Here is a 22,773-nt window from a genome sequence, read left to right as displayed (position 1 = left end):
TGGAAAGTGGGCTCCCTTGACCTTCCAGGTAACTCCTCCTTTCTTCTTAAACCTCTTTCATTTTAACAGTTTGTCTCTCAGTCACCCTATGATGATATAGTAAATATACCTACTGCGATCCTAGTTGCTTTCCTGTTAAATTATGTACTGCCACACACTCTTTTATTGATTCAAGGAAATAAATCTCTGCTGGAGCTAATATTGACTTTTGTTACAAAAATGGAAGTGAATAACTAGCTGAATATTGATTTGAGAGAAGAATGATATATGATAAAAAAAGTAAAATTACAGCATAGAAAAGAATGTTTCCAAGCAATATTTTAAAAGAATTGCCAATTCCAGACAATTACCTGATTATTAGAAAAAAAAAAAAAAAAGCCTGGTTTTGCCAAATACTTTAAAAGCACCTATGCATAAGACAGATGAGCATCCTTCTCTATGATTACCCCATAGCTTTCTATTACCTGTTCTGGATCCTAACAGCAGTTAGAAGCAGGCCTGCTAAAGCTTGTTGCAATTCTGTTCTCAATTTGAAAGGCCTTGCAAAATGAAGATTCATTGTTAGCTGCCCTAATGTGCCACAGCAGCATTATCAGAGCTACAATGCATCAGCTGCTCTCAGAGCGGGCCTGTTTGCAAAGGGAAGAACCATTGCAGGCACCATGATGCACAGTGCTAACATCACCATATTTAATGAGACTAATGAAAAAGAAATCCGACACATGCTTTTTAAACAAATAGGGCTCAAATTCTTGGCCAAACAAACTCATTTGGGTATCTCTGTACAGTGATTTGGTTGGTACAATGATTTTATGCCACGGTTCTCAATACACGCTGGGGATTCACCACTTTCACTGATGTTCTGCATCCCCATTAGATGCACCCTTTCCAGCACAATCTGCCACAGGTGTTTCCGTGTTCTGTACAAACTCACTAGAACCCAGCTGCAGTGCTCTTTTTTAGGTCAGTGCATTTGTACAGGAACAGTCTTTTGTGAAAATGCAGAGGACTGGTTAAACAGCAGCTCCTTTAGGGAAGTTTTTGACAGTTTTTACTGAGAGGCTTTGAGGACTCAAGAGCTTTCCTTCAGCAAATCCAAGCTGGAGCATTACAAATCAGCTCCTTCAAGATGAACTTTAGGATCAGCCAAAAGACATAATGCAGATTTTTTTAAGATTTAGCTGGTGCCCTTTCAAGAGTCTCTGGAGTAGTTAGTGAACATGTCTTCCTGCTCTTCAATCTGTTCAGCAAAGTGGCAATTCTCACATTTACATTTTCGGATGCACACTGGTCATTGCCAAAACTTGAGCTGTGGAGCACAGGCCAAAGGATTTCCCCTGGCAGCTGTATGCAAAGACCACAGCACCCCATGGCAAGAATGCTCCAGATGGCTTTTTTTTATTATTCTTTTTTTTTGTTTCTGGTTTGGTTTGGGGTTTTTTTCTTCTTTTTAAATACATCAAATACATTACTGGAGTAGCCTCTCCAGTGACACCGAGTTTCCCCAGGTACATGGAAAGATGCAGAGGCTCTGGGTTTAAGGGTTACACCCAGAGCTGTGCCTTGCACTAGCTACACAACCACCCTAGGCAATCAAGCAGGCTTGGGATTTCTGTTAAAACTACCAGCAGTGATGTAGCCAACAAAAACTGATAATTGGGTCCTATGTTCCAAGCATTACATTTTTAAATTCCAGCTCCAGCAGTGCAGATGACGAAATAGTACACAGTGTTATACACAGCCCTGCATGGGGAGTGGGACTCCAGAGCCAGAACCACCCCCTTATGGTGAATCTGCAAAGCCAAAGACACATATTTAAGAGTTTCAAACCCTGTTCATATTCAAAATTCCAATGTAAAGACTCAAAGACTCCCAAAAGATACCTTTTAAGATACCATTTATAACCAAGGCAAGGCTGAAATGTTTTTGATTGTTCTTTGGCTTCTGCAGAATTACATGTTTAATTAAAGGACTATCCCAATTAAAAAGGAGATACAGTTTAAATACTACCATACTCTGCTAAAGGTGAAAAAATTGTCTCCAGGGGGAAAAAACCCGATACTAGTACAGACTGAAAATGAAAATTAATAATCTTTCCCTGATTTTGAAAAAGAAATAATTCTTCCCTCTTAAGCAGTAATTTTCGAGTAGTTTGTAACCCTACAGAACTACAAATTAGCTTAAGTTTGAAGGCTCAGCCCAGTTTGAGACATGGGAAAATGGCCACTGCTGCTTGTGGGAAGAGAAATGTGCCTTTCTGAAGTCTTAAACAGGTTTATTTTCTTTTCTACAAGGGCACAAACTGGCAGCAAGAAGCACCTTGGCAGGTTATGGCTGTACACAATTAAATAGGGCCCCCCGAATAATGAATCCCTGGCACTTTCCTAAGTCACTGGGGTGGAATAACATCATTTTCCCAAACTGCACACACCTCCTTGAAACTGTACCAGTCTTAATATTCCCTACTGGCTCTCCTGTTTCAACTCATTACATTTTATACCTTCCCTCCTCATCTTTAAACCGAAGTCAAGAGCTGCAACTGTCAATCACTGCTCTTGCTCTTGGAGTCCCTTCATAACCTGCAGTTTCAACCAAAAGCTTCACAAGCCTGCATTTACCACCACCACCACCTCCAATAAACTGAGCCATGATTCAGATTGCTTGTTAATACATCCTGGAGCACTAATAAGCATGCTTTACATTGTTTGGCACATTTGCTTCATCTACTGACTGAAATTTTAATGACTTTAGGAAAGAGAGGCTTCATTGGGAACTACCAAAAAAGTAGGAAAACGTGGATACTTCCTCAGAGGTCTTGGAAGCAAACAAGTAACCAAAAGACACCTGAGCAACAAATTTACAGCAGCTAAGAGAAATGAAAGCTGCACGCCTCTAACTCTTCTGTGTGCCAGAGGGCACAAGTGATGATGGACTTCTAATTTTATGCAGCCAGTGATACTAGAATGATTTGTTTCTTGTCAATCTGATGCATCCTCTGTGAGTTATAGAAAATATGAGAAGAATAGGTAAAAAGAAGACAAGAATACACACATTACTGTAGCAGGCAGAGTAATAGGTCTATAATAGTTATAAAATTACCTCTTTATTCAGAATAGAATAGACTATTTCACTTGGACGAGACCTAAAATGATCACTCCAACTGCCTGACCACTTCAGGACTGACCAAAAGTTGAAGCACATTAAGGGCATTGTTGAAGTGCTTCTTAAAACACTGGCTTGGAACATCAGCCACCTCTCTAGGAAGCCTGTCCCAGTGTCTGACCACCCTTTCAGTAAAGAAATGCTTCTTAATTTCCAGTCTGAACTTCCTCTGGCACAACTCTGAATCATTCCCACTTGTCCTATCACTGGATCCCAGGAAGGAGAGATAAGCACCTCCCCTGCCACTTCTCCTCCTCAGGAAGCTGTAAAAAGCAATTTCCCTATTAAATTACCAAATCTTTTCCAGGCCACACTTAAACACAAATCAATTCTGAAGTTTGAACTGATTGAACTGATCAGAATGAAATACAGTTTACTCAAAGATAAGGAGCAGGTTTCCAGCTAGTTATCTGGTTAAATCCAGGGACTCAGGTGGGGTTTTTTAACCCCAGATATGTTAAAATTGGTCAGCTGATGCAAAAAAAACCTAACTGGCTTGCTTCAGCCATAAGATGTATTTTTAAGGCAGAAGCACAAGGGTGCTAAAAACATCCTGGCCCCAAGTCAACCAGAAATATATTGTAGTTATGCTATTCAAGCAAAGATGATACAATTGAGGTCTTCAGGACTGACACACAAATTGTGGTTTCTCCACATGCACCCCCATTGCTAATGAGTTGAAGGGGAATAGAGATTGTATAAATTATCTTTTATTAATCTTTCAATGAGAAATGATGTGCTTTGCTTCAAAAGACAGAACTCTTATGCAAAGCATTAAACAGAGAAGAAAACAATTAAGGAAAATAGAATAATTTGACCAAAAATAAGATACAACTCTTAACGTGCAGATACATTTCTATTAGTGTAACAGCAATTTTATCTACAAGTCTGCCACCCTATCAGTAATCAAAGTCTATAAAGTGCTAATGGTGGAACACATTCTTCAGTATCTCAGAAATATTTAACAGCAAGTTACCTTTCGATCTTCTTTAAAGACTTCAGCAGCAGTTGTAAAATGTGGAATGGCATTTTTACAGTGGGGACACCCTGTTTGACATGGGAAGAAAAAAGCAATATAAACATTGGTTGTAAATAAGGTAACTGGGATAAACTCATAGCACAAGGTGAATTAGGGGAAAATTTGTATTAGAAATAATTCTATCCAAGAGTTCTCAGGTGCTGGGAGGAGAGAAACAAGGCATCTGTAGACCATGTGTCAGCCACATGAACTTAAGCACATGTTTGAAACCCCTCTGGGGTCAAGCAGTTTAGATGTATGATTACACTTACAGGACATCTCATATAGAGGAAAATCCCCCTGCACCATGATCCCTGTTGCCAATCCCTTAAGAGCATTTTAAGATGGCTAGCTACAAATGGACAAACCATTTCCCTGCTACTATCCCTCCTCACAGGTTTTACCACATAGGTTATTACTATTGGTGCCACAGGTATCAGCTACATTTGGATACAGGAATAAAAACATTGCAGTTGTGAACAGGAGGAGGTTAGAAGTTGGAAAAAGTCACTGGGAGCATTTAAAAGTTTGGCATTTAGAAGCATCTAAAGACAAGACAGCTTTGTGTGGGAGACAGGCTGATACCTGTCTGTACCTCTGCAGCAGTGAACAAAAGGCCAGTTCATCTCTTGCTTAAACACACACTAAATTTACTCATGCATTTCAGAAGGGGAACAAGAACTGCTCTCTATTCAGAATACAGACATGAGTACTCTTAATCCAGAAGTAATCGTTATTGTCTACGATTAATCTAAACTACTCTCAAAGTACCAACACCAAGTAAGGCGCTGAAAAAGAAAGTACCTGTATAACAAATTACTTTTTTCAAACACAGCATAAAGAGGTTGTTCCCAAGCAAAGATTCAGGACACTACTTTTGCTTAGATGCAGGGAATAAAGGAATGGACACACTTTTGTCAAGCCTGTGTAACACTAGCAAAGGCTATTATTTCTGGATAGGAGCAGAACAGAGCACAGAGGAGATGCTCACAAGCTCCAATTACAGCTTATGCTACTGTTGTTTACCAGTATTTTACAATGATGAACAAGTGGCTGTGTTACTTTTAAGTCAGTATGGAACAAATGCCCTCTTAAGAGGCTTGCAGCCACCCTCTCTATAAACTGCACTCAGTCTTTCAGCTGACAAGAAAAACAGTATCTGCACATCCCTTTAATCTTCACCAAAATGCAATTTCATCGCTAACATGCACTGCTTTGAATTTCAGAGTATTTTTTTCTTCAGAATAGGATTTTGAAAGCACTGCAATGATGTACATGTAAGTACACTGGGAGTCTATGCAGTAACTATGAATAGCACAGTCAAGGGGACATTTCCTAGGAAACTGAGGCACTTCTGCAAATCCATCTTAATGGCTTCAACCTCTTTACACAACACAATGGCAGTCTATCCTGATGGCAGCTGTGTTTTTGTGGGATAGAGTGCAAGTCCTCTACAGCCTGCACACTATTAACTTTGCTGAGTTGCCTGGAAGGAAATGACCAAAAAAGAGTTGGAGGCAGCCAGGGTTCCAGGGTGCTCTCATGTCCATCAGGCTGCTTTGGTGACCCACCTTCTTTCTCATCATGTGCCTGTCCTATCTGCCTGATACTGAAAAGCCTTTGGGTCAAACCTTCCTCTTGACACATCTTAATTTCCTGTACTGTGGGGTAACTACTTTGGTTGGATTGTTAAAATTGCTCTACACAAATAAATCAGAAGGGTTGAGAACACCTAAAAAGTATTCTGGGGAAGAGGGGAAGAGATGGGGGAAGGAGAAAAACCAGACACCCCTAAACCAAAAACATGCTGTAATTAACTGGAAAGCACTTCCAACTGTTACACTGAAACACAAAGGCTCCAAAGGCTCCTAAAAACTTAAACCTTTCATGTTCCTTTTCCGCTTATGACTTGAGCTTAAACTTAAGATTTCACCTAACACCAACTTTCAAATCCTCAATAAAAGCTATTTCAAGAGAAACATGAGAGTTTGTATCTTCTTATTCCCCTCTAAACGTTTTATGAAACATCAGTTGATGTTTCCTACATCATGGGTACTGAATCTGCAGAGGATGGAGCATTTGGTTAAGCCTCTCTCTAAAGCACCCACTAAAGCTGCAGCAGGTAAGAGGTCTCCATGAACTACACTCTTTAAAAAAACCAGAATCTGATTCAAAAAATAACAAGCATATTTCCTTCAGTCACAGATAAGTCCAATGGCTACTGAAAACGCAAGCTGCCATTTTACAGGGGCCAACAGATGGCTGGCAAGAACACAGCCCGAGTGGCCGTTTAGCCAGTGACTGCTTACAGAAGCATCAGCAGCTGCTCAATGTCCCTTCCACCCTAGTGAGTCACCACTGCATGTGCTGCTGCACAGTGTTCAATAGGCACCATCAGGAAGGGCTTTGAGTGTGGTTCTCCACACAGATGCACATCTTGTAAGACCAGAAGGAACCATCCTCCATTTATCTGGGCTATTGACAGCATTTTGGAAAAGGAAAACAAAACCAAACATGCTTGGAGGCTGCAATCAACACCACCACACAGAGGAGTACCATGTCATTCAAAACAATTGATAAAGAAACCTGTACACACAGCTTTTATCTCCTCCTCTGTGATCTCATTTTTCTACTCTAATACCAAATGATAAACACTTACCTTAATTTACCCATCTGAAACTCCATCCCTCCTCCCCTCACTTCTTTCTTGGCCCGACCTCCTCCTTTCTTTACTGCACTGTGCTTGCAAAACTAAAACACAACCATATGGCTTTTGGCAGAGCTGACTCCAAGTCCAGTAGGCATTTTGTTGGCCTTGGACATCCATCCATGGAACAGATGTGAATGCTACACTGAATTCTCAAGGAGTTTCAAGGAGTCACTGAAAAAGGGGGAAGGAGCACATCATATGGAATAGCAGAACTTCATCTGTTACAACTTAGAAGGATTGCCAAATGCATCAAACACTTGGAAGTCACCCAACCCAGTCATTCTATTTAAAGCACACATGCCAAAAAAAATACAAGCAGAGGTTGATGTCTTCATTTTGACAGACGGAAAACTTGTTCTCCCCATTCCCTCTTCACACACACTATCACACGTTTATTTTAAGTGTTAACACTACCTTCCAGATTTGAAAGTGCAAAGAAAGGAAATGTTCTGTGCACCGTGCATGAGGATAGGAAATGTGCAGGCTGCTTACAAAGGATTTTCCAGATGGGCTGCAATGGAAAGAGATTAAACTGGTGACATCTGAAGGTGTGGGTAAGGGGTCAAGAATCAAAAGGACAGTTAAGTCACTATGGACTAAAGAAGTGGGAAGATTCATTCCATGTCATCCTAGCTGAATATTTGGGTGCTATGGCAGGCCACAGGCTTCCTACAAAGGCCAAGAGGTGGACTTTCAATTGAACAGCATTGGAAATAGCACTTCTGAGAGCAGAGCCTTTACCATAGGCTTTGCTTTACCAATTTTCTTTATTTTTAAATCATTGCCAAATTTGATCTCAACAGGGTTAACAGCACGTATGAACTGAACAGCAATTTCCTGTGCCTGACTTCAGAAATCCAAAAGAAACCTGCTCCTGAAACATCCAGCCTTTCCACAGGATCCCAGAACTGCCACTCCAAACCTCTAATCATTTCTGCAAATCTCGAGCTAACTTCATTTCCTAATGCAGACACTTGCACCACCTGGAAGGAAGGCAAGAGAGCTTGACATCTAATGCAGATGCGTAGCATGTGCTAAGGCCATTCTCGTCTCCCAATCAGCAAACACTGCAGCTTTATTACAGCTCTGCCAAGGCATTCTCACCTCTCCATGCTCAAAATCTTGTATTCCAGAGGCCCTCACTATGCAGCCTGCGGTGGCATCTGCTCTGCTTGACCACTAAAGCCTACCGAGGTATGAGTGCTACGTGCTCAAACTACAGGCCCATGTATTACAGAATCAGGGGGTCTCTGTAGATCATCTAGTTCAAACCTCCCTGTCAGAGCAGGAACATCCTTGTAAGAACATATGCAATAGAAGGCTTCTAACTTCTCTTTGCCTTTGCACAACACATTTAAAATATTACATGAAACCTATTTTTTTGACAGGGTTTTTTTTCCACCATTCACGCTGTAAAGGTGGTAGCAGCTGGGAAGGCCCACTGAAGTATAGTTACAGTGGGCACTGTCACACATTACTCACCTTGAAAACCAAGTAGTTCTTGACTAATCCAAGTACATGAAAAATATGGTTTCTGTGGGTAAAAACTCAAAAGAAATGGCTGATGAACAGCAGACAAGGGAAATCAAGTAAGCAAGCAAGTAGGCTTCATTCAGACCCATTACCACCGAGGAGCAGAGGGCGTCAGATTAAATCTCCTCTAATTAGAGAGGCATTTAAAGGAAAGCTAGTGGGTCCGTTGGGAGATGAAGTAATGGGAAATATGCAGCCCAGTTTATTTTTCATGGATTGCATTTACTGGTAGCAGGAACAAGCAACCAACAAGCCAGTGCTGGTTTGGGCACACAAAGGTGTTTATCCTCATGGAAACACTGGTTTAGAGAACTCTAAGAAATAAAGAGCTATAGGGTTGAGCTGGATGTGGTTTCCAACGTGATGCCACAAAATATCTGCATACATGATGTAAAAGAAGACTTTGCATGGGAAAATCAATATTTATTAAGTGCTGACATCACCTTACAAACTATTGGTTTTTTCCTAAACAAAAAGCAGACTGAAGAAAAACAATATAAACCCATTTTTCAGGCAAAGGAAGAGAGACATAGAACTGATATTAAAAATGAAGTGCACATTTTCCCAGTCATAAGAGTAACCAAGCATATGGTGTGGTGGCAATTCAGTAAATCCAGAGAAATATCCTGCATTTGGAATTGTAAACTTTTCCCATAATTGCAGTGTCCCATGGGATGCAGAAAGGAATGTAAAGAGGATTTCAAAGCAATGGAATGATCAAGTGAATAACCTACATAACTTTATTACACTGAAAGAATTTTTTATTGGACAAGGTTGTTTTTTTTTAACCAAGTGAATTGTTTCGAGATGATAGCAAGTCAAAAGAAAAACAGAGATTAGTAAAAAATCAGTGTATAAAAGTAATAGGACCAGATGGCAATGAAAAAGGTGTCTCCAGTGCAGTGCATGAAACAAATGCACCCTCTTGGACAATACTCACCTTATTATGTTTAACATAAAATTGTGTGAAATTTTTAGAATTGCCTAAAGGAATCAAGTTCTCTTTCCAAAAAAAACACAGGTTTCTACTTACTCAAATATAAAAAATGTCCTTTCAGTTACTTCATGCTTTGTTTAATTTGAAACTACAAAGCGTAGTGATATAATGTAACCTCTCTACAGCTGAACAGTACAAGGTTAATTCAGTTTCCTTAGAAGAGTGGGAGCTGTATTAGCATAACATATAGAAGAAAGGTGAAGCTGTTTTTAATGAATATAAATCAAAAGCTAACAATTTGTACAAAATAGATAAAGGAAGCAAATGGACATCAAAGCAGTATCTACAGTCAGCAGAGGTAATAATGGTGTTTTAAGTATATAAGGGGCTTTAAAGGCATTAGAAGCAAAAGAAATCCAAACAATACTAGCAACATAGCTTTGAAAGAAAATGATGGAGTTGTCAAAAGGAACTTCACTGAATATATAAATGAATATACTAGGTAGGTGTGGAAAGGACCTTTATGCCTGGCACCTTTAAAACGCTGTTTGCAGTTCTGGGTCCACAAATCAAGAGTGAGTTCAAACTGGAGTGAGCTCAGAAGACCCAAAAAAACCCCACCAGGATTGGAAGGCAAAGGGAGTCAGGAAGCTCAGTGTGTCAATAGCTTAAATGCTAAGGTTAAGAAGTTATAGAAATCAAGATACATCAGTCTAGTTTTCATAGCAACAAGCTATTCAAGCTGAGTGCCAAAGGCTAAGTAACCTCCAGAGCTGGCTGCATGCTGAAGCCAGTCAAATGCAGACAGGAAATTCACATGCACTATCACTTGTGACTTTTAGTCTGAAAGGAAATGGTTCTGCACCTGGATCAGACTGCAGCCTGTTGTTGACTCACACCACTGAGCTGAAACTGCTACAGAGGTGATATGGCCTTCCTGTCCTTGTATCACCATGCACTGAGCAGCCAGGAGCTGCAGCGTGCCAGCACTGCCCCTCAGGTCAGGCAAGGACAACAGCTTTTGCTGACCCTAACCTGAGCATTCCAACTAAAATGGCTCTATGCCAGTGCAGATCAGGCACTCTGACTGCAGAAATCACTACCTTGTACTTTCAGTCTACCATTAATACATAATGATGTACAACCCAACCCATGTTCCTTTTGTGTGCACTTTTAGCATCTTGTAAATAATAAAATCTGATAACAAAGTGATGTGCATATATTTTACATGAGATTTTTTGAAGAGAGAGTTTAAACACACATACATTTTAATGTTGTAGACTGTTTCCAGATAGATATACTAATTTAAATTGTCAGTATTTTCATAACAATATCCTGGCCATTTTTTTAGGAGGGATCTAAAAGTCAGATCATGGTGTTTGCACTGTCTGTGGTCTGTCCTCAGCATGAAGAAAGACTCTGCTCTCCCTTCAGCCCTCAGCTTCCTTTAGTACCTCACAACGGGTGATCTCAAATGCTTTAACTAATATCAATTAATTACGCTTCAAATTGCCCCTAAGAGAGACAGATGTGATTACCCCCCCATCATTACACCCAAGGTTAAATGGAGTCAGGAAGAGGTTAAGTGACTCTCAGGGTTCAGTCTTGCTTGACAGGGAGCAGGACTGCAAGGCACTGACTCCATTCATTCAACTGCAAAACCACTGGGGCTTCAGAGGGCTCAGCACATGGCAGAATGAAGCCCTCAGTGTGCAAAGTGCAATGCAGGGAATGACTTTCCGATTCCCCATCTCTGCTTGAAACCATCACCATCTAAATAGCAGGGGTAGATACTGCCCTCTGTTATTGGTTTTTAAATGACTGCAATTCTAAGCAAGTGAAAGCAGCACACTGCACAGCTATCAAATCAAACCCGGGAGGTTGTAGACTGCAGAGTAAAGTAAAGCCTGGTTCCACTTCAAGAGTTCCAAGTGATTAACTAGAATTAAAACTTGGTCAATCAAGGAAAGACAGACCACAGATAGTAATTGCACAGATAAGAGCTGAAAATGGGTATACTGCTTAAACCAATACACAGTTTGTGGAGCTACAGAAGCTACTGAATCCATGGGCAGATTTGAGAAAGGCATTTGGAGATGTTACTGAAAGGTTAATTTGCTTTTGTTCTACCAGTAGAGAATTAGAGGGCCTTTTAATTGAATATCTGGAACCAAAGCTCATTTTATGACATGACCTGATGCATAGCATAATCATATTTCCAAGACATGAGATATTAGTAATTGAAAGGAGGGGGGTTTTGTCCATTGATTTGAAAAAGGTCATGAGCTTTTCAGTTAAACATCAGGTCAGCCAATGCTTGCCTCACTACTCTTAACAACAGGCGACCTATTGCCAATTTCACAGCCTGCTGGAGGGTTTTGTTGTGTTTTTTTTTTTCCCCCAAGCTATCTGAACTCTTATTTTGTAGTGCTTTGGAGATATACAGAGGACATAAGGGATACAAAACCAAAATCTTTGGGAACTACAGCCTTAGATGTGAACAATTGCAGTAGTAACAAAACTGCAGAGCAAACTGCAAAGATGAGGAGAAAGACAGCACAAAACTCCTGGAGTGTTTTATCCACTACAAAAGATAAGGATATGTGACTACAGTGAATTACAAAGGACATGACAGCACTTGGCATTTCACATTCCAGCATGGATTTAGGAGGGGCAGATCCTGATCTCCTGACCAACCTGATCTCCTTTTATGATCAGGTTACCTGCCTGGTGAATGTGGGGAAGGCTGTGGCTTCAGCAAAGCCTTTGACACCGTCTGCAACAACAAGCTCCTGGCAAAGCTGGCAGCTCGTGGCTTGGACAGATTCACTCTGAAATGGGTCAAGAACTGGCTGGAGGGCCAGGCCCAGAGAGTGGTGGTGAATGGTGCCACATCCAGTTGACAGCCAGGCAGAAAGGGACCTGGGGGTGCTGCTTGACAGCCACCTGAACATGAGCAAGCAGTGTGCCCAGGCATCCAGGAGAGCCAATGGCATCTTGGCCTGGATCAGGAATAGTGTGGCCAGCAGGACAAGGGAGGTTATTCTTCCCATGTACTCAGCACTGGTCAGGCCACACCTTGAGTATTGTGTCCAGTTCTGGGCACCTCAATTCAACAGAGATGTTGAGGTACTGGAACGTCTCCAGAGAAGAGCAACAAAGCTGGTGAGGGGTCTGGGACACAAACCCTATGAGGAGAGGCTGAGGGAGCTGGGGGTGTTTAGCCTGGAGAAGAGGAGGTTCAGGGGTGACCTCATGGCTGTCTACAACTACCTGAGGGGAGGTTGTAGCCAGGTGGGGGGTTGGTCTCTTCTCCCAGGCAACCAGCAGCAGAACAAGGGGGGACAGTCTCAGGTTGTGCCAGGGGAGGTATAGGCTGGATGTTAGGAGGAAGTTCTTCACAGAGAGTGATTGCCCATTGGAATGGGCTGCCCAGGGAGGTGGCGGAGTCGTCATCCCTGGAGATGTTGAAGAGAAGACTGGATGAGGCACTTGGTGCCAGGGTCTAGTTGATCGGATAGGGCTGCTGGGTGATCAGTTGGACTGGATGATCTTGGAGGTCTCTTCCAACCTCGTTGATTCTATGATTCTATGAACAAGCAATCCTTTTAAGATTGAAAGATGTACAACAAGCCACCTCTGGACAGAAAGGGCTAATGAGCAAATACTACATTCAGAACACTTCAGTGTTTGTTCCAGATGACCTTAATTTTCCAGACAGACTGTGTCACTGGACTGAGTGACACAAAGAGAGTTGGTAAAACAGCGTTAACCAAGTCAGCATCAACACAGGTTAACTACAAGCACAGCTAAAGAGCAAATGAAAGCATTCTGCTATCTAATATGCACATGGATGCAGCTGGTAATTAGAAGATAAACTGCTCTGAGTCAGCAGTGGTCCAGAAGAGCACTGGGGGACGCACCACTGAACTTGTAAGGCTCAAAACCAACCTGTTATGATAATGTTGCATCATCCAAAAAAAGCATCTGTCTTACTGAAAATGAGTTTGACAACAGTGCATAGGGGTAGGTGGCATATTCAGAGCTAAATGTCTCCCAATGAAGCCCACACAGACTTGACGTGACATTGTACCAACACAGCTCCGTCTGTCAGGGGAGAATTGCACAGGGCAAGGGTATGCACTTCCCTTCTCTTCCCTTTCTCACAAGCCTGACCTGTTTAATGCAGGTAATATTCTTCACATAATTTCAAACAGCTGTAACATTTCAGGGTTACAACAGATTTAAATGCTGTTTTATAAAACAAGAGGAGCTGGATCACCCTAACAAATTTTAGTTTAATGCCACAGCTTCACAGGAGCCACCTCCAAGCACTGCAGTCCTGTGAAGTGTCTCAACATGTGAGTTGAGAGCAGTTAACACTGTTCTCTCAGCACTAATTCATACCCTCAACACAGACACTGGGAGTAGGAGCAGTTCTGCCAGCCTGACTGCAGTGACCACTCTATAAATTCATCCTTTATCAAATCCAGCCTGTTAATGGGCTCCATGGCATCCACACTATTTATGCTGACAGGAACACACCTCGCTAAACGCCAGCCTGTAGGAAGAGCACCACTAATGCAGAAGAAAAACCAGTTAACAGCAGAGCCAACATCAAAATTCTGCAGTGACAGCCCACGCAGGATTTAAAGTCTCATTATCAGAGGGTCCAGACCTTGCTTCTACCTCAGTCAACAACCAGAAAATCCTTCCTGCAAGGGTTTTTGCCTCAAAACCGATTCTTTCTGTTCAGTATATTTTTAATATCTTTTGATAGCTTAAGCTTCATTTACAAACATGCACATTTTGTTCAGGCTCTTTGATACAACCTCCTAATGAAAACTTAACAAGATGTGCTTGCAAGCAATGAGAAAACCTCTTGATGGGAGCCAGTCTGAGGCCAGCATGGACAATGAACTCATCCGTGCTGCTGCTCTGCTCAGTGCATCTGGGCCCATTAACTTGCGTTAAATATTTTAGCCTCCTCTGTGCATCCTTCATACAGAATTATGCCACCCAGGTTTGCTCAGCACTGAGATCCAGACCAGTCAGCTCAGGCCCAGCAGCCACTGGCTGAAGCCTCACAGTCAGTCAAAATAGCTGTTTTGTTACAGCAGTCAAGCTTAGCCAGAACACAAGCCTTCCTGTGCAAAGGCCAAGATACAACTGTGCAACCAGCTTTGTCCCAATGGGAGGGATCAAAAGGAAAAATGACCATTTAAGAACAGCTTTTTGATGACTGCTTGGGTCCACAAACAAGTTAGTAGGGCTGGAGGAGCAAACTGGTCCTCCCAGTTGTTAGCATCAATAGCTAAAACATCATCTGCACCCACTCTACCCAAAGTGCAACCTGGCAAAGACTCTCAGCTAAGTACTTTTTTGTTGCATGTTCTTCACGCATGACTGGGATGGAAGAAACAGGACAATTCTTATCGTGTAAAGAAAGAGATGGGGCATACAAGGATAGAGAATGATTGATGTTTTGAACACAGCCTGTGGGTAAAAATTAACAGGAGTTCATGTCACCTCTCAGCATTTTATGCACTGCTGCCAAAACACACAGGATATGGGCAGGACTGATGTAGTCAGAACTGAAAAAGGTGATCCCTATCTGATTTCTTACTCCTGGAGAAATCCCTATCTGATTTTCTTTCTTATAGACGGCCAGGAGATGACCCATCAGGCAACAATGATGACTAGATTCCTGCTTGACTTAGAATCTAAAGAACATTCTTCGTTTTACATCAAAACAATACCCAGGTACCATCTCCCACTTAAAACTCAGAACAACACACAGGCTTTTAATGGCTCAAATATCAACCACAAGTCTGCTGTGATTTTATCTGGTGTAACACAGCTTAAGCACACTCACTCACTTCTTCCCTGTCCTGAAAAAAAAAACCCACCAAAAATGTAAGCAGAGTCAAAAAGGCTGACATCTCTTAATTGCACATCCTCTTGTTGCAGTACACTAACTTAATCAGCACAAAAATACCTCATTAAAACCACCCTCAGTAGGGTTTATTTCTCGGTGTTCTTTGGGTAACCCTGTGGGTCAGGCTTTACCAGAATATAATCTTTTCCAGCTGACAAAAATAGTTTCCAGTGCAGTGAAAGTTTCACTGCTGAACAGAGAATCAGAAATCAGCTCCCAATAAAGTATTTATTAAAAATACCCATTCTGTGAAGCCTGTTGAGTCAAACAAATTGAGGCCACTGGCAAGTTAGTAACATTGGCAACTGCCACCCGTATGAGCCATTAAAAGGGAACATTTTCCCCCTATTATTTCTCATTGCTTCTGAAAGTCTCTGCTTTTTAAGAATTCTTATTACCTTGTATTTTTACAAAAGTAGCAGCTGAATGAAATTTGCTCAGTGCTGAGCGTTTCCAGTAAAAGTGACAGATCTAAAAATTAAGTGCCCCCCTCTGTCATTTGGACCTGTTAATGACTGTGCAACCACCTTTGTTCCACCTTACTTAAAAAATGGGAGGGATCAAAAGGGAACATTACTGCTTTCTTAAGAACAGCTTTTTGATGACAGCTTGGGTCCACAAGCAATTATATTTTATTCCTGTTTCTGACACAGCTGATTCATTTGTAGTCTCATTGGAGGCAGCAATCTTGAGTAACAAATTATACAAATGTGTTATGTGATGGTTTCTCGTTCTTATGAGCCACAAGTGGAGAGATTCTGTTTCTGTAGGGAATTAGAATTTGTAGGGTCTGCTATTTACCCTTTCTTGTTCAAAGAAAATCACAATTCAATGGGAAGGGTAAAAGAACCAAAACCAACCAACCAAAAAAAAAACAGAAAAAAACCCCAACCAACCAAACAAAAACCCCACCATGTATACTCCAATGTTACTATTCCTAGAAACACAGCATTGCTGTGGTTGGAAAGCACTTCTGGAGACCATCCAGTCCAACACCTCTGCTCAGAACAGGATCAACTAGAGCAATTTGTCCGGCACTGTGTCCAGCTGAGTTCTGAATATTTCCAAGGATGGAGTCTACACACCTTCTCTTGTCAACCTGTTCCAGTATTCAACCACCCTCACAGTATTTACAAAAACAAAACAAAACAACCAAAAAAGCCCACAAAAAACATGAAGCCCAAAACAACAAATACACTTCCTCTTACCTTTAAGCAAAACTTGCATTTCAGTTTGTGCCTGTTGCTTCTTGTCCTGTCCCTGGGCACTGCAGAGAAGAGCCTGTCTCTGTCTTCTTTACTCCCCTGCCCTGGGCTTGGCTAGGACGGAGTTAATTCCTCCTTCCCATCCTACCAGGTTGGGGGTACAGTTGTGTGAGCAGCCATGTGGGGCTCAAACATGCAGCTGGGCCTGACACCCCCACATTAGGCACTTATGCATTCAGGTAAGATTCCACCACCCCCACTGCCACACACACTCCCACTCAGCTAGAGCTTCCTCTTCTCCAGGCTGAACAGTCTCAGCTCTCAGTCTCACTTCATATGTCTAGTGCTCCAGACCCTTAATCACCATCATGGCCCTTCACTGGATTTACTCCAGCATGACGATGTGCCTTCTGTACCTTCTGGACAAAGCAATCCAATTTTGTCTCATGAGTCTAGGCAGCCTTGACCTACTGGTGATGCTCTGCCTAATGCAATAGAGGATGCCCATTTATGGACTCTGTGTTCACAGCTCTGAGTTTCTTCTACAAGAGCAGAAAAGACCTAATGTAAGTGGCACCACTCAATGAAAACTTGACAGCCACAAATTATGCCATCAAGCAGGCATATTAAATGCCAGGGATGAACAAGGCAGAAGAGGGAATCATGAGTTAGAATTCGAGTCTGTGATGGTCATTAATTTGGAATGAGTCTTTGCATTGGCTCAGTATGAAATTCCATGTAGAACTCCAAAGGCTTCTCCAGACAGAAGTTTTGGGTTAAAAATGCAGTACCCCCCTGAGAAACTGCCCACATCTCCCTATTTCATTGAAAAATCCTCACTGAGCTTAAATCACTTTTTTCTCCCCCCTTAATTGTTTTGAATAATGCAGCAAGAACTCTCCAACTGAAAAAAACATTATTTACTGAAACTTTGTTGCCCTTTGAGATTCTGACAACTAATCACAACCAACTTATTCTATTCTCCACAATTTTCAGTGCTATAGCAGTAGGAGGTTAAAATTTAATGCATTGGCAAAGTCAAATCTCAATTATCTGGGATAACAGAGCGGAGAGAGCACATAAAAGTAAAAATCCAGATAAAACATATTCAGATAAGCTAAATGAACAAAGAGTGAGGACATAGGAGAAAAAGGAAAGAAAAGTCAGCATGTTGATCCCAGAAGAGGCACTGATGCAAACTGGTCAGTCCAGTATGCTGCGCATTTAATGCTCCAAGTCTTAAATCAGACTCAGGATGTAGACCATAGACATGCAGCTACTATACTTCTGGACATAGCTGGTTAAGCACTGCAGTCTAACTAGGCTAGCCTACATCTATTCTTGTCTATTTCACTTTCTGATTTGGTCCACAGTCCACAGCCCTCCAAATCCTGATCACTCTCATGCCAGGCTGTGTGTGTAGACCAAAACATATTCAGACTGGACAAAACCAATCAGTTACAAAGAGAAATCTGTAGTAGCTGAAGGTATCCAGCACTCCAAGGACTGGTCTATGGTGATAATACAGATCCCACAAACCCTCCTGAAACACCTCTCAGATGCTGGTGCAATAAACCTACTGCTTTTAAATGCTCCTCAAATCCCTCATGACAGCCTCCAAGACACATCACACACCTGCAGCATCATGCTTCACTTCAGCAGACTGTATCATTGTCCTCTTATTTCAGGTGTTTTGAAGGAAGCAAAATGACAGTTACATCTTCAAAATGCAAGAGCCCCACAAGGGTCCAGAGAGGAGCTCAGCCAGGTACTGCGCAGCATTAGCGGCAGCAGCCTGCTCCAAAAAGCTAGCCCTGAGAAGCACCAATGAGTGAGAGCCCACAGCATAAACCTGCATGGCATGGTTGGCACAGAGACTGGAGACCTACCCAACGGACATTCAGTTGAAGATCAGGTCCAAGGCCACTATTGGCACAAGTAGCATCAACTTTCTGTGTCTGGCACTTTTGTTCCAAGTCAATAAAGGGGACCTGTCCCTGCTGCTGCCTCCTGCCCCAAATCAGTCATGACAGTGCACAGAGATGCCACCAGGGAGGAATTCCAATTTTCAGTCCTTAAAGCCTTGCACAGGCACCAGGAATAACCTTTACACTTCATCCACAATCAGGGTGATGGATTAATGAGTTCCTTATCTTTTCCATGTGGATGTAGCAGTCTTCTCTTCTGGAGCTAAACCACTATGAAGTCAGTACCACTAAAGTACAGCTCAGCTCAGTCCAGAGTTAACAGCATGGCAGCAGATTGATGGTTCTCCTATATATATGAAGTAATTCGAACTGAAAGCTGCCACAGAAAAGCCAGATCTCATTTTAATTTACATCTAAAATATATATAAGTGGCCTTGGCCTAAAGGTTTGTCACTAGCTGAAAGCCTTACAAAAGGTCAGAGTATTCAACTTTTTGCTTTAAATTCTAATGACAGATGAGAGATACATTTCTTAGCATAAATATTTATACATAAACATACTTTATATATGCATGTATACACACACCCCCAATCTTAATATATCCCAGCATATGTGTAAGTGTAACAAATACTGTCATAAGAGTCACAAGCGAATGGAGTAGCATACTGTGAGTCTGCACTGACCTAAGACCTGAACAGAAAAAGAAAATTATTTGAGATAATGGGGCCTGGCAATTTTAGCAGTGTTCTTTCTGCACTAAAACAAGCAAGTTAAGACTAATTTGCAATGTAAGCTCCAAGAGGTTTCAAGACTGAGAAAATGGTAAACAAAAGCTAATCCTTCAAATTTAGCAGGAGGCACATTATCACTGCAGAAAAACTGGAAAGTAGAATGATTTGTACCATTCTGTTGCATTAATGAGTATTTCACAGAAACCAGAGATTTAACATGATCAACTGCTGTTTCCTCCTGCATTCAAACAGCAGACTTGTTGCACTCCCTTTGCGTGCCTGCTTTCTGCTTTGCACACAGACACTTCCACATTTAGAGACAAATATGATCCTGACAATCATAAAGTGTGCATGGCCCACATACTGACAACATTAACAGCAGCACTGACTGTCTTAGGAAGCATGAGAAGACCTCTTTGTCCTGTATATAGGTGGTGTTATATAGCACTGTGTTCAAATCAGCACAAGAACACGTCTGAAGGGCAGCTTCCAAGGACCCAACAGTCTTACATCATGCAAGCCTTGCTTTTACAGTCCCAGTCCATTTGTACAGACAGGGCCAGGCTGATCTTTACTCACTCCTCCTGATGTAAGGGTAGAAGCCAACCTGCAAACCAGTGCTACCAAAATCAGCCCATCAGGCAAGTTGGCTTGGGCTTCCAACCCTGTGAGCTATATACTCATTGCACATGGAGTCTCTGTTTTAAACACCACCTTAAAAAAAGTTCAAGAATTTAAGTGCCTTGAAAAGATGCAGGTAAAAGCCAAAAGGAAAATAAATCTCTCTCTTCCACAGAAAGTCTCTCATCAGGTGAGGAGAAATCAAGGGATAGTAAAGTCTTACATTTTACTATTTCATGTGCACTAATTTGATTTTAAATTTACAGTTTGCTCTCAACCAGTTGCAATCCCTGAATCAGAAATTCCTGGCACATGGGCAATTTTTAGTCAATAGGTGGTGGAAATTGGAGGTGAGAAGGAATTAAGTCCCCTTCTCTTGTCTTTTACAACCTTCCAGAAATCTCTCTTCTGAATTGCACCCCTCCGGTCTCCCACAGCCCACATCCAGCAGGGATTTGCAGAATCCCAAAAGCATTCATGTTTATTTCTCTAATAGAAAAGCAAAATAAGGAGCTGCCTGATTAAACATTAAGAACCTGAGCTTTTTTCTCCCTTTCTGGGAAACACATTCAGTTAAATGGGAACAAGTTATTAAATGCTTATCTGAAGGTTCTGCATGAATTGCAGGGCTGGCCACGTGATAGGAAAAAATTTTTCTTGCACCTGGGGGGGCTTAGTCATGGTGCTATAAAAGCAAGTTAATAGTGTCTAATATTGTCAGGATTATCTTTTCCCTTTCACAGACCCCTCAAGAACTAAGAACTTGCAACACGTCTGCCTGTCTCTGGGACAACACGGGAAAACAGAAAAGGTCTCTCACATTCACCAAATTCATAAAGGGTCTGATTCAGAACATCTCTAGAAATATTCTCAGGAAACTCAAAAAGAAAGCATGTGTGTGATGCACACAAAACAATCCAGGAGAAATAAGCTATGCTCATATTCTCACTGGAGATTCAAATGTAGATTTATTACAGGCAAAACTTATTCCACCAAAATTTGTTCTCAGCCTCTGGGGACTGATTCCTTCCACACCACTATATTGATTTCACCACTGAAGTACTACACTAATGAGTCAGGCTCTTCATGCCCATTGTCCTACTATAAAAGATCACATTTTGTTCTATGGACTGTAAAATGCAGCAGAGGAAAATAAATCTGTTGGCTTTATACCCCTGCCTGCTTCAGTGCCTGCATTAATGCAGTAACTCTTTAAATAATCACTGAACACTCTTTTGTTTCTGTTTAAAAAGATAAGATTGTGCCAATGATGGCCCCATGCAGTTATACTCAGAATCAGCTCTTTACCCTTAAAAGTCTGGGGGCAGTGAGAGAATTAATTCAGGATTTCACAAACTGTCATGTTTATAAATAGAGAGGTATTTACTCACATGGTGCATAGAACATGACAAGAGTATGTTTCTTCTTCTTCAAAGACTCCCTGAAGTCTTCTCCAGCAAGGTGGATAACACTTGTCTGTTTTTCTTCCCATGCAGGCTCAGGTGGAGGTGGTGCTTCAGGACTATAAAAGACAGGAAATAACATGGTTTTAAAGTTTCTGGAAGCAGGCAAAGAGGCATCACATCCTGGTGGTAACTACCATGAGGGAATGGAGGTCAAAACATCCTTCAGGGTTTCCGTGCAAGTAGGAAAACGTGCTCAGTATTTCCAATACCAGATAACAACAAAAAAGATACAAGTTAATTTCTGTAACTCAATAAAAATGTAATTTAAGTGATTGTACTCAGACATATGAGAAGAAATGCAGAATAAAGATTTCCTGCATTGCACCCAACATCAAGGTGGAAAGAACATTACTCTTGTATCGCTGTCATCCATAGGCATGAACTGAGAAGAACAGCAAGCAGATGGGATCAAAAGGCAACCAATATAGAACAGCAACTTTCATTCAAACATCGTTTTTTGTACTCTTTATCACTATCCTGTAAACTTCTATAAAGAATTCCATGACCTTCTCTTCAATTCAGGTATTAAAGCCAGGATGCAATAATCAGCATCGTTCCACTTGGAAGACTGGGGGTGACTGAACTGGAATATTTTACCTTGATAAAGAGAATGTCAGGTTTCAATTATGGCTGCACATACTGACTAGATCAGAGCAATCCTGTACATCTAGAGTGCCTCTAACAAAACTTCTGCTATTCACCAGCTCACAGACATCTCTCAGACTCATTAAATTCATTCCTGCTGTATCTTAAATAGTGATTACTTATATAAAATCATCAGAATGGTGCCATGGTATAAAGACCTTCATATGTCGCCTTGGTAATAAATTAGCTTTTCAGACTTTCCTGTCACTTTGAATGACATCTTTTAAGGATGCATAAAGTACATAAAAACCAAGTGAAGAAAAACTCGATTTTTGAAGTCCTGCTTAAGGTCACTTGGTGGACATTCATTGTATTTTCATCAATACTGATTTGCTAGTTGTTTGCAAAAGAATTACAACAGCTGGTCTGAGTTTTCACACGAACACTGTCGGCGTGAGCTATCATTGATTACAGTTACAGTCAGAAGTGTGACTTCATCTCACACAGGCCTTCCCATACTGACCTTAAATAAGCTACCCAGATATTGGTAACAACCAAGTGTGGCAGCACAGACTGCCACCACCACCATAGAGGGACTGGAGTCAAAATCTTTATGTTTGCAACTAGACTGCTCACTGGATACACTTCCACAAGGCGCATCCCTATCTCCTCCAACTTCAGTGCATCTATGACAATTTTATTCCTGGTCAGTAAACAAGAATCTTACTCTATTGTGTCTCTAGCTGGGAGAACATCCATCAGTCAAAAGCAGGAAGCAAGTCGTTTGAGTTTCCCCTGCACTGCTAACTACCTGAAGCTGCAGGCTAAAGGCTTCCAGAGGCAAAGTAGGATCCAGAACGGATTAACTGCTCTTCCCTCTCCCTCTGCTTATTCACCTGCCAATATGTATAAGCAGTATCAACCTGGATGATTAACTCA

At 41.5% G+C, this 22,773-nt stretch overlaps 1 protein-coding gene across 1 annotated transcript in view; it reads right to left on the bottom strand.

Annotated features, from left to right (window-relative positions):
* Positions 1-22,773, bottom strand: part of PDIA5 (protein disulfide isomerase family A member 5) — a 101,134-nt gene that overhangs the window by 8,286 nt on the left and 70,075 nt on the right. Inside the window, 2 exon segments of the mRNA XM_054381249.1 lie at positions 4,139-4,209; positions 21,175-21,305. Coding sequence (XP_054237224.1) covers positions 4,139-4,209; positions 21,175-21,305 — 202 coding nt within the window.

The sequence above is a fragment of the Indicator indicator genome, chromosome 5 (assembly GCF_027791375.1).
Source record: "Indicator indicator isolate 239-I01 chromosome 5, UM_Iind_1.1, whole genome shotgun sequence".
NCBI classification, from domain to species: Eukaryota; Metazoa; Chordata; class Aves; order Piciformes; family Indicatoridae; genus Indicator; species Indicator indicator.
Note: the sequence above shows the minus strand (reverse complement) of the source record. Positions and strands in the feature narration are given on the sequence as shown.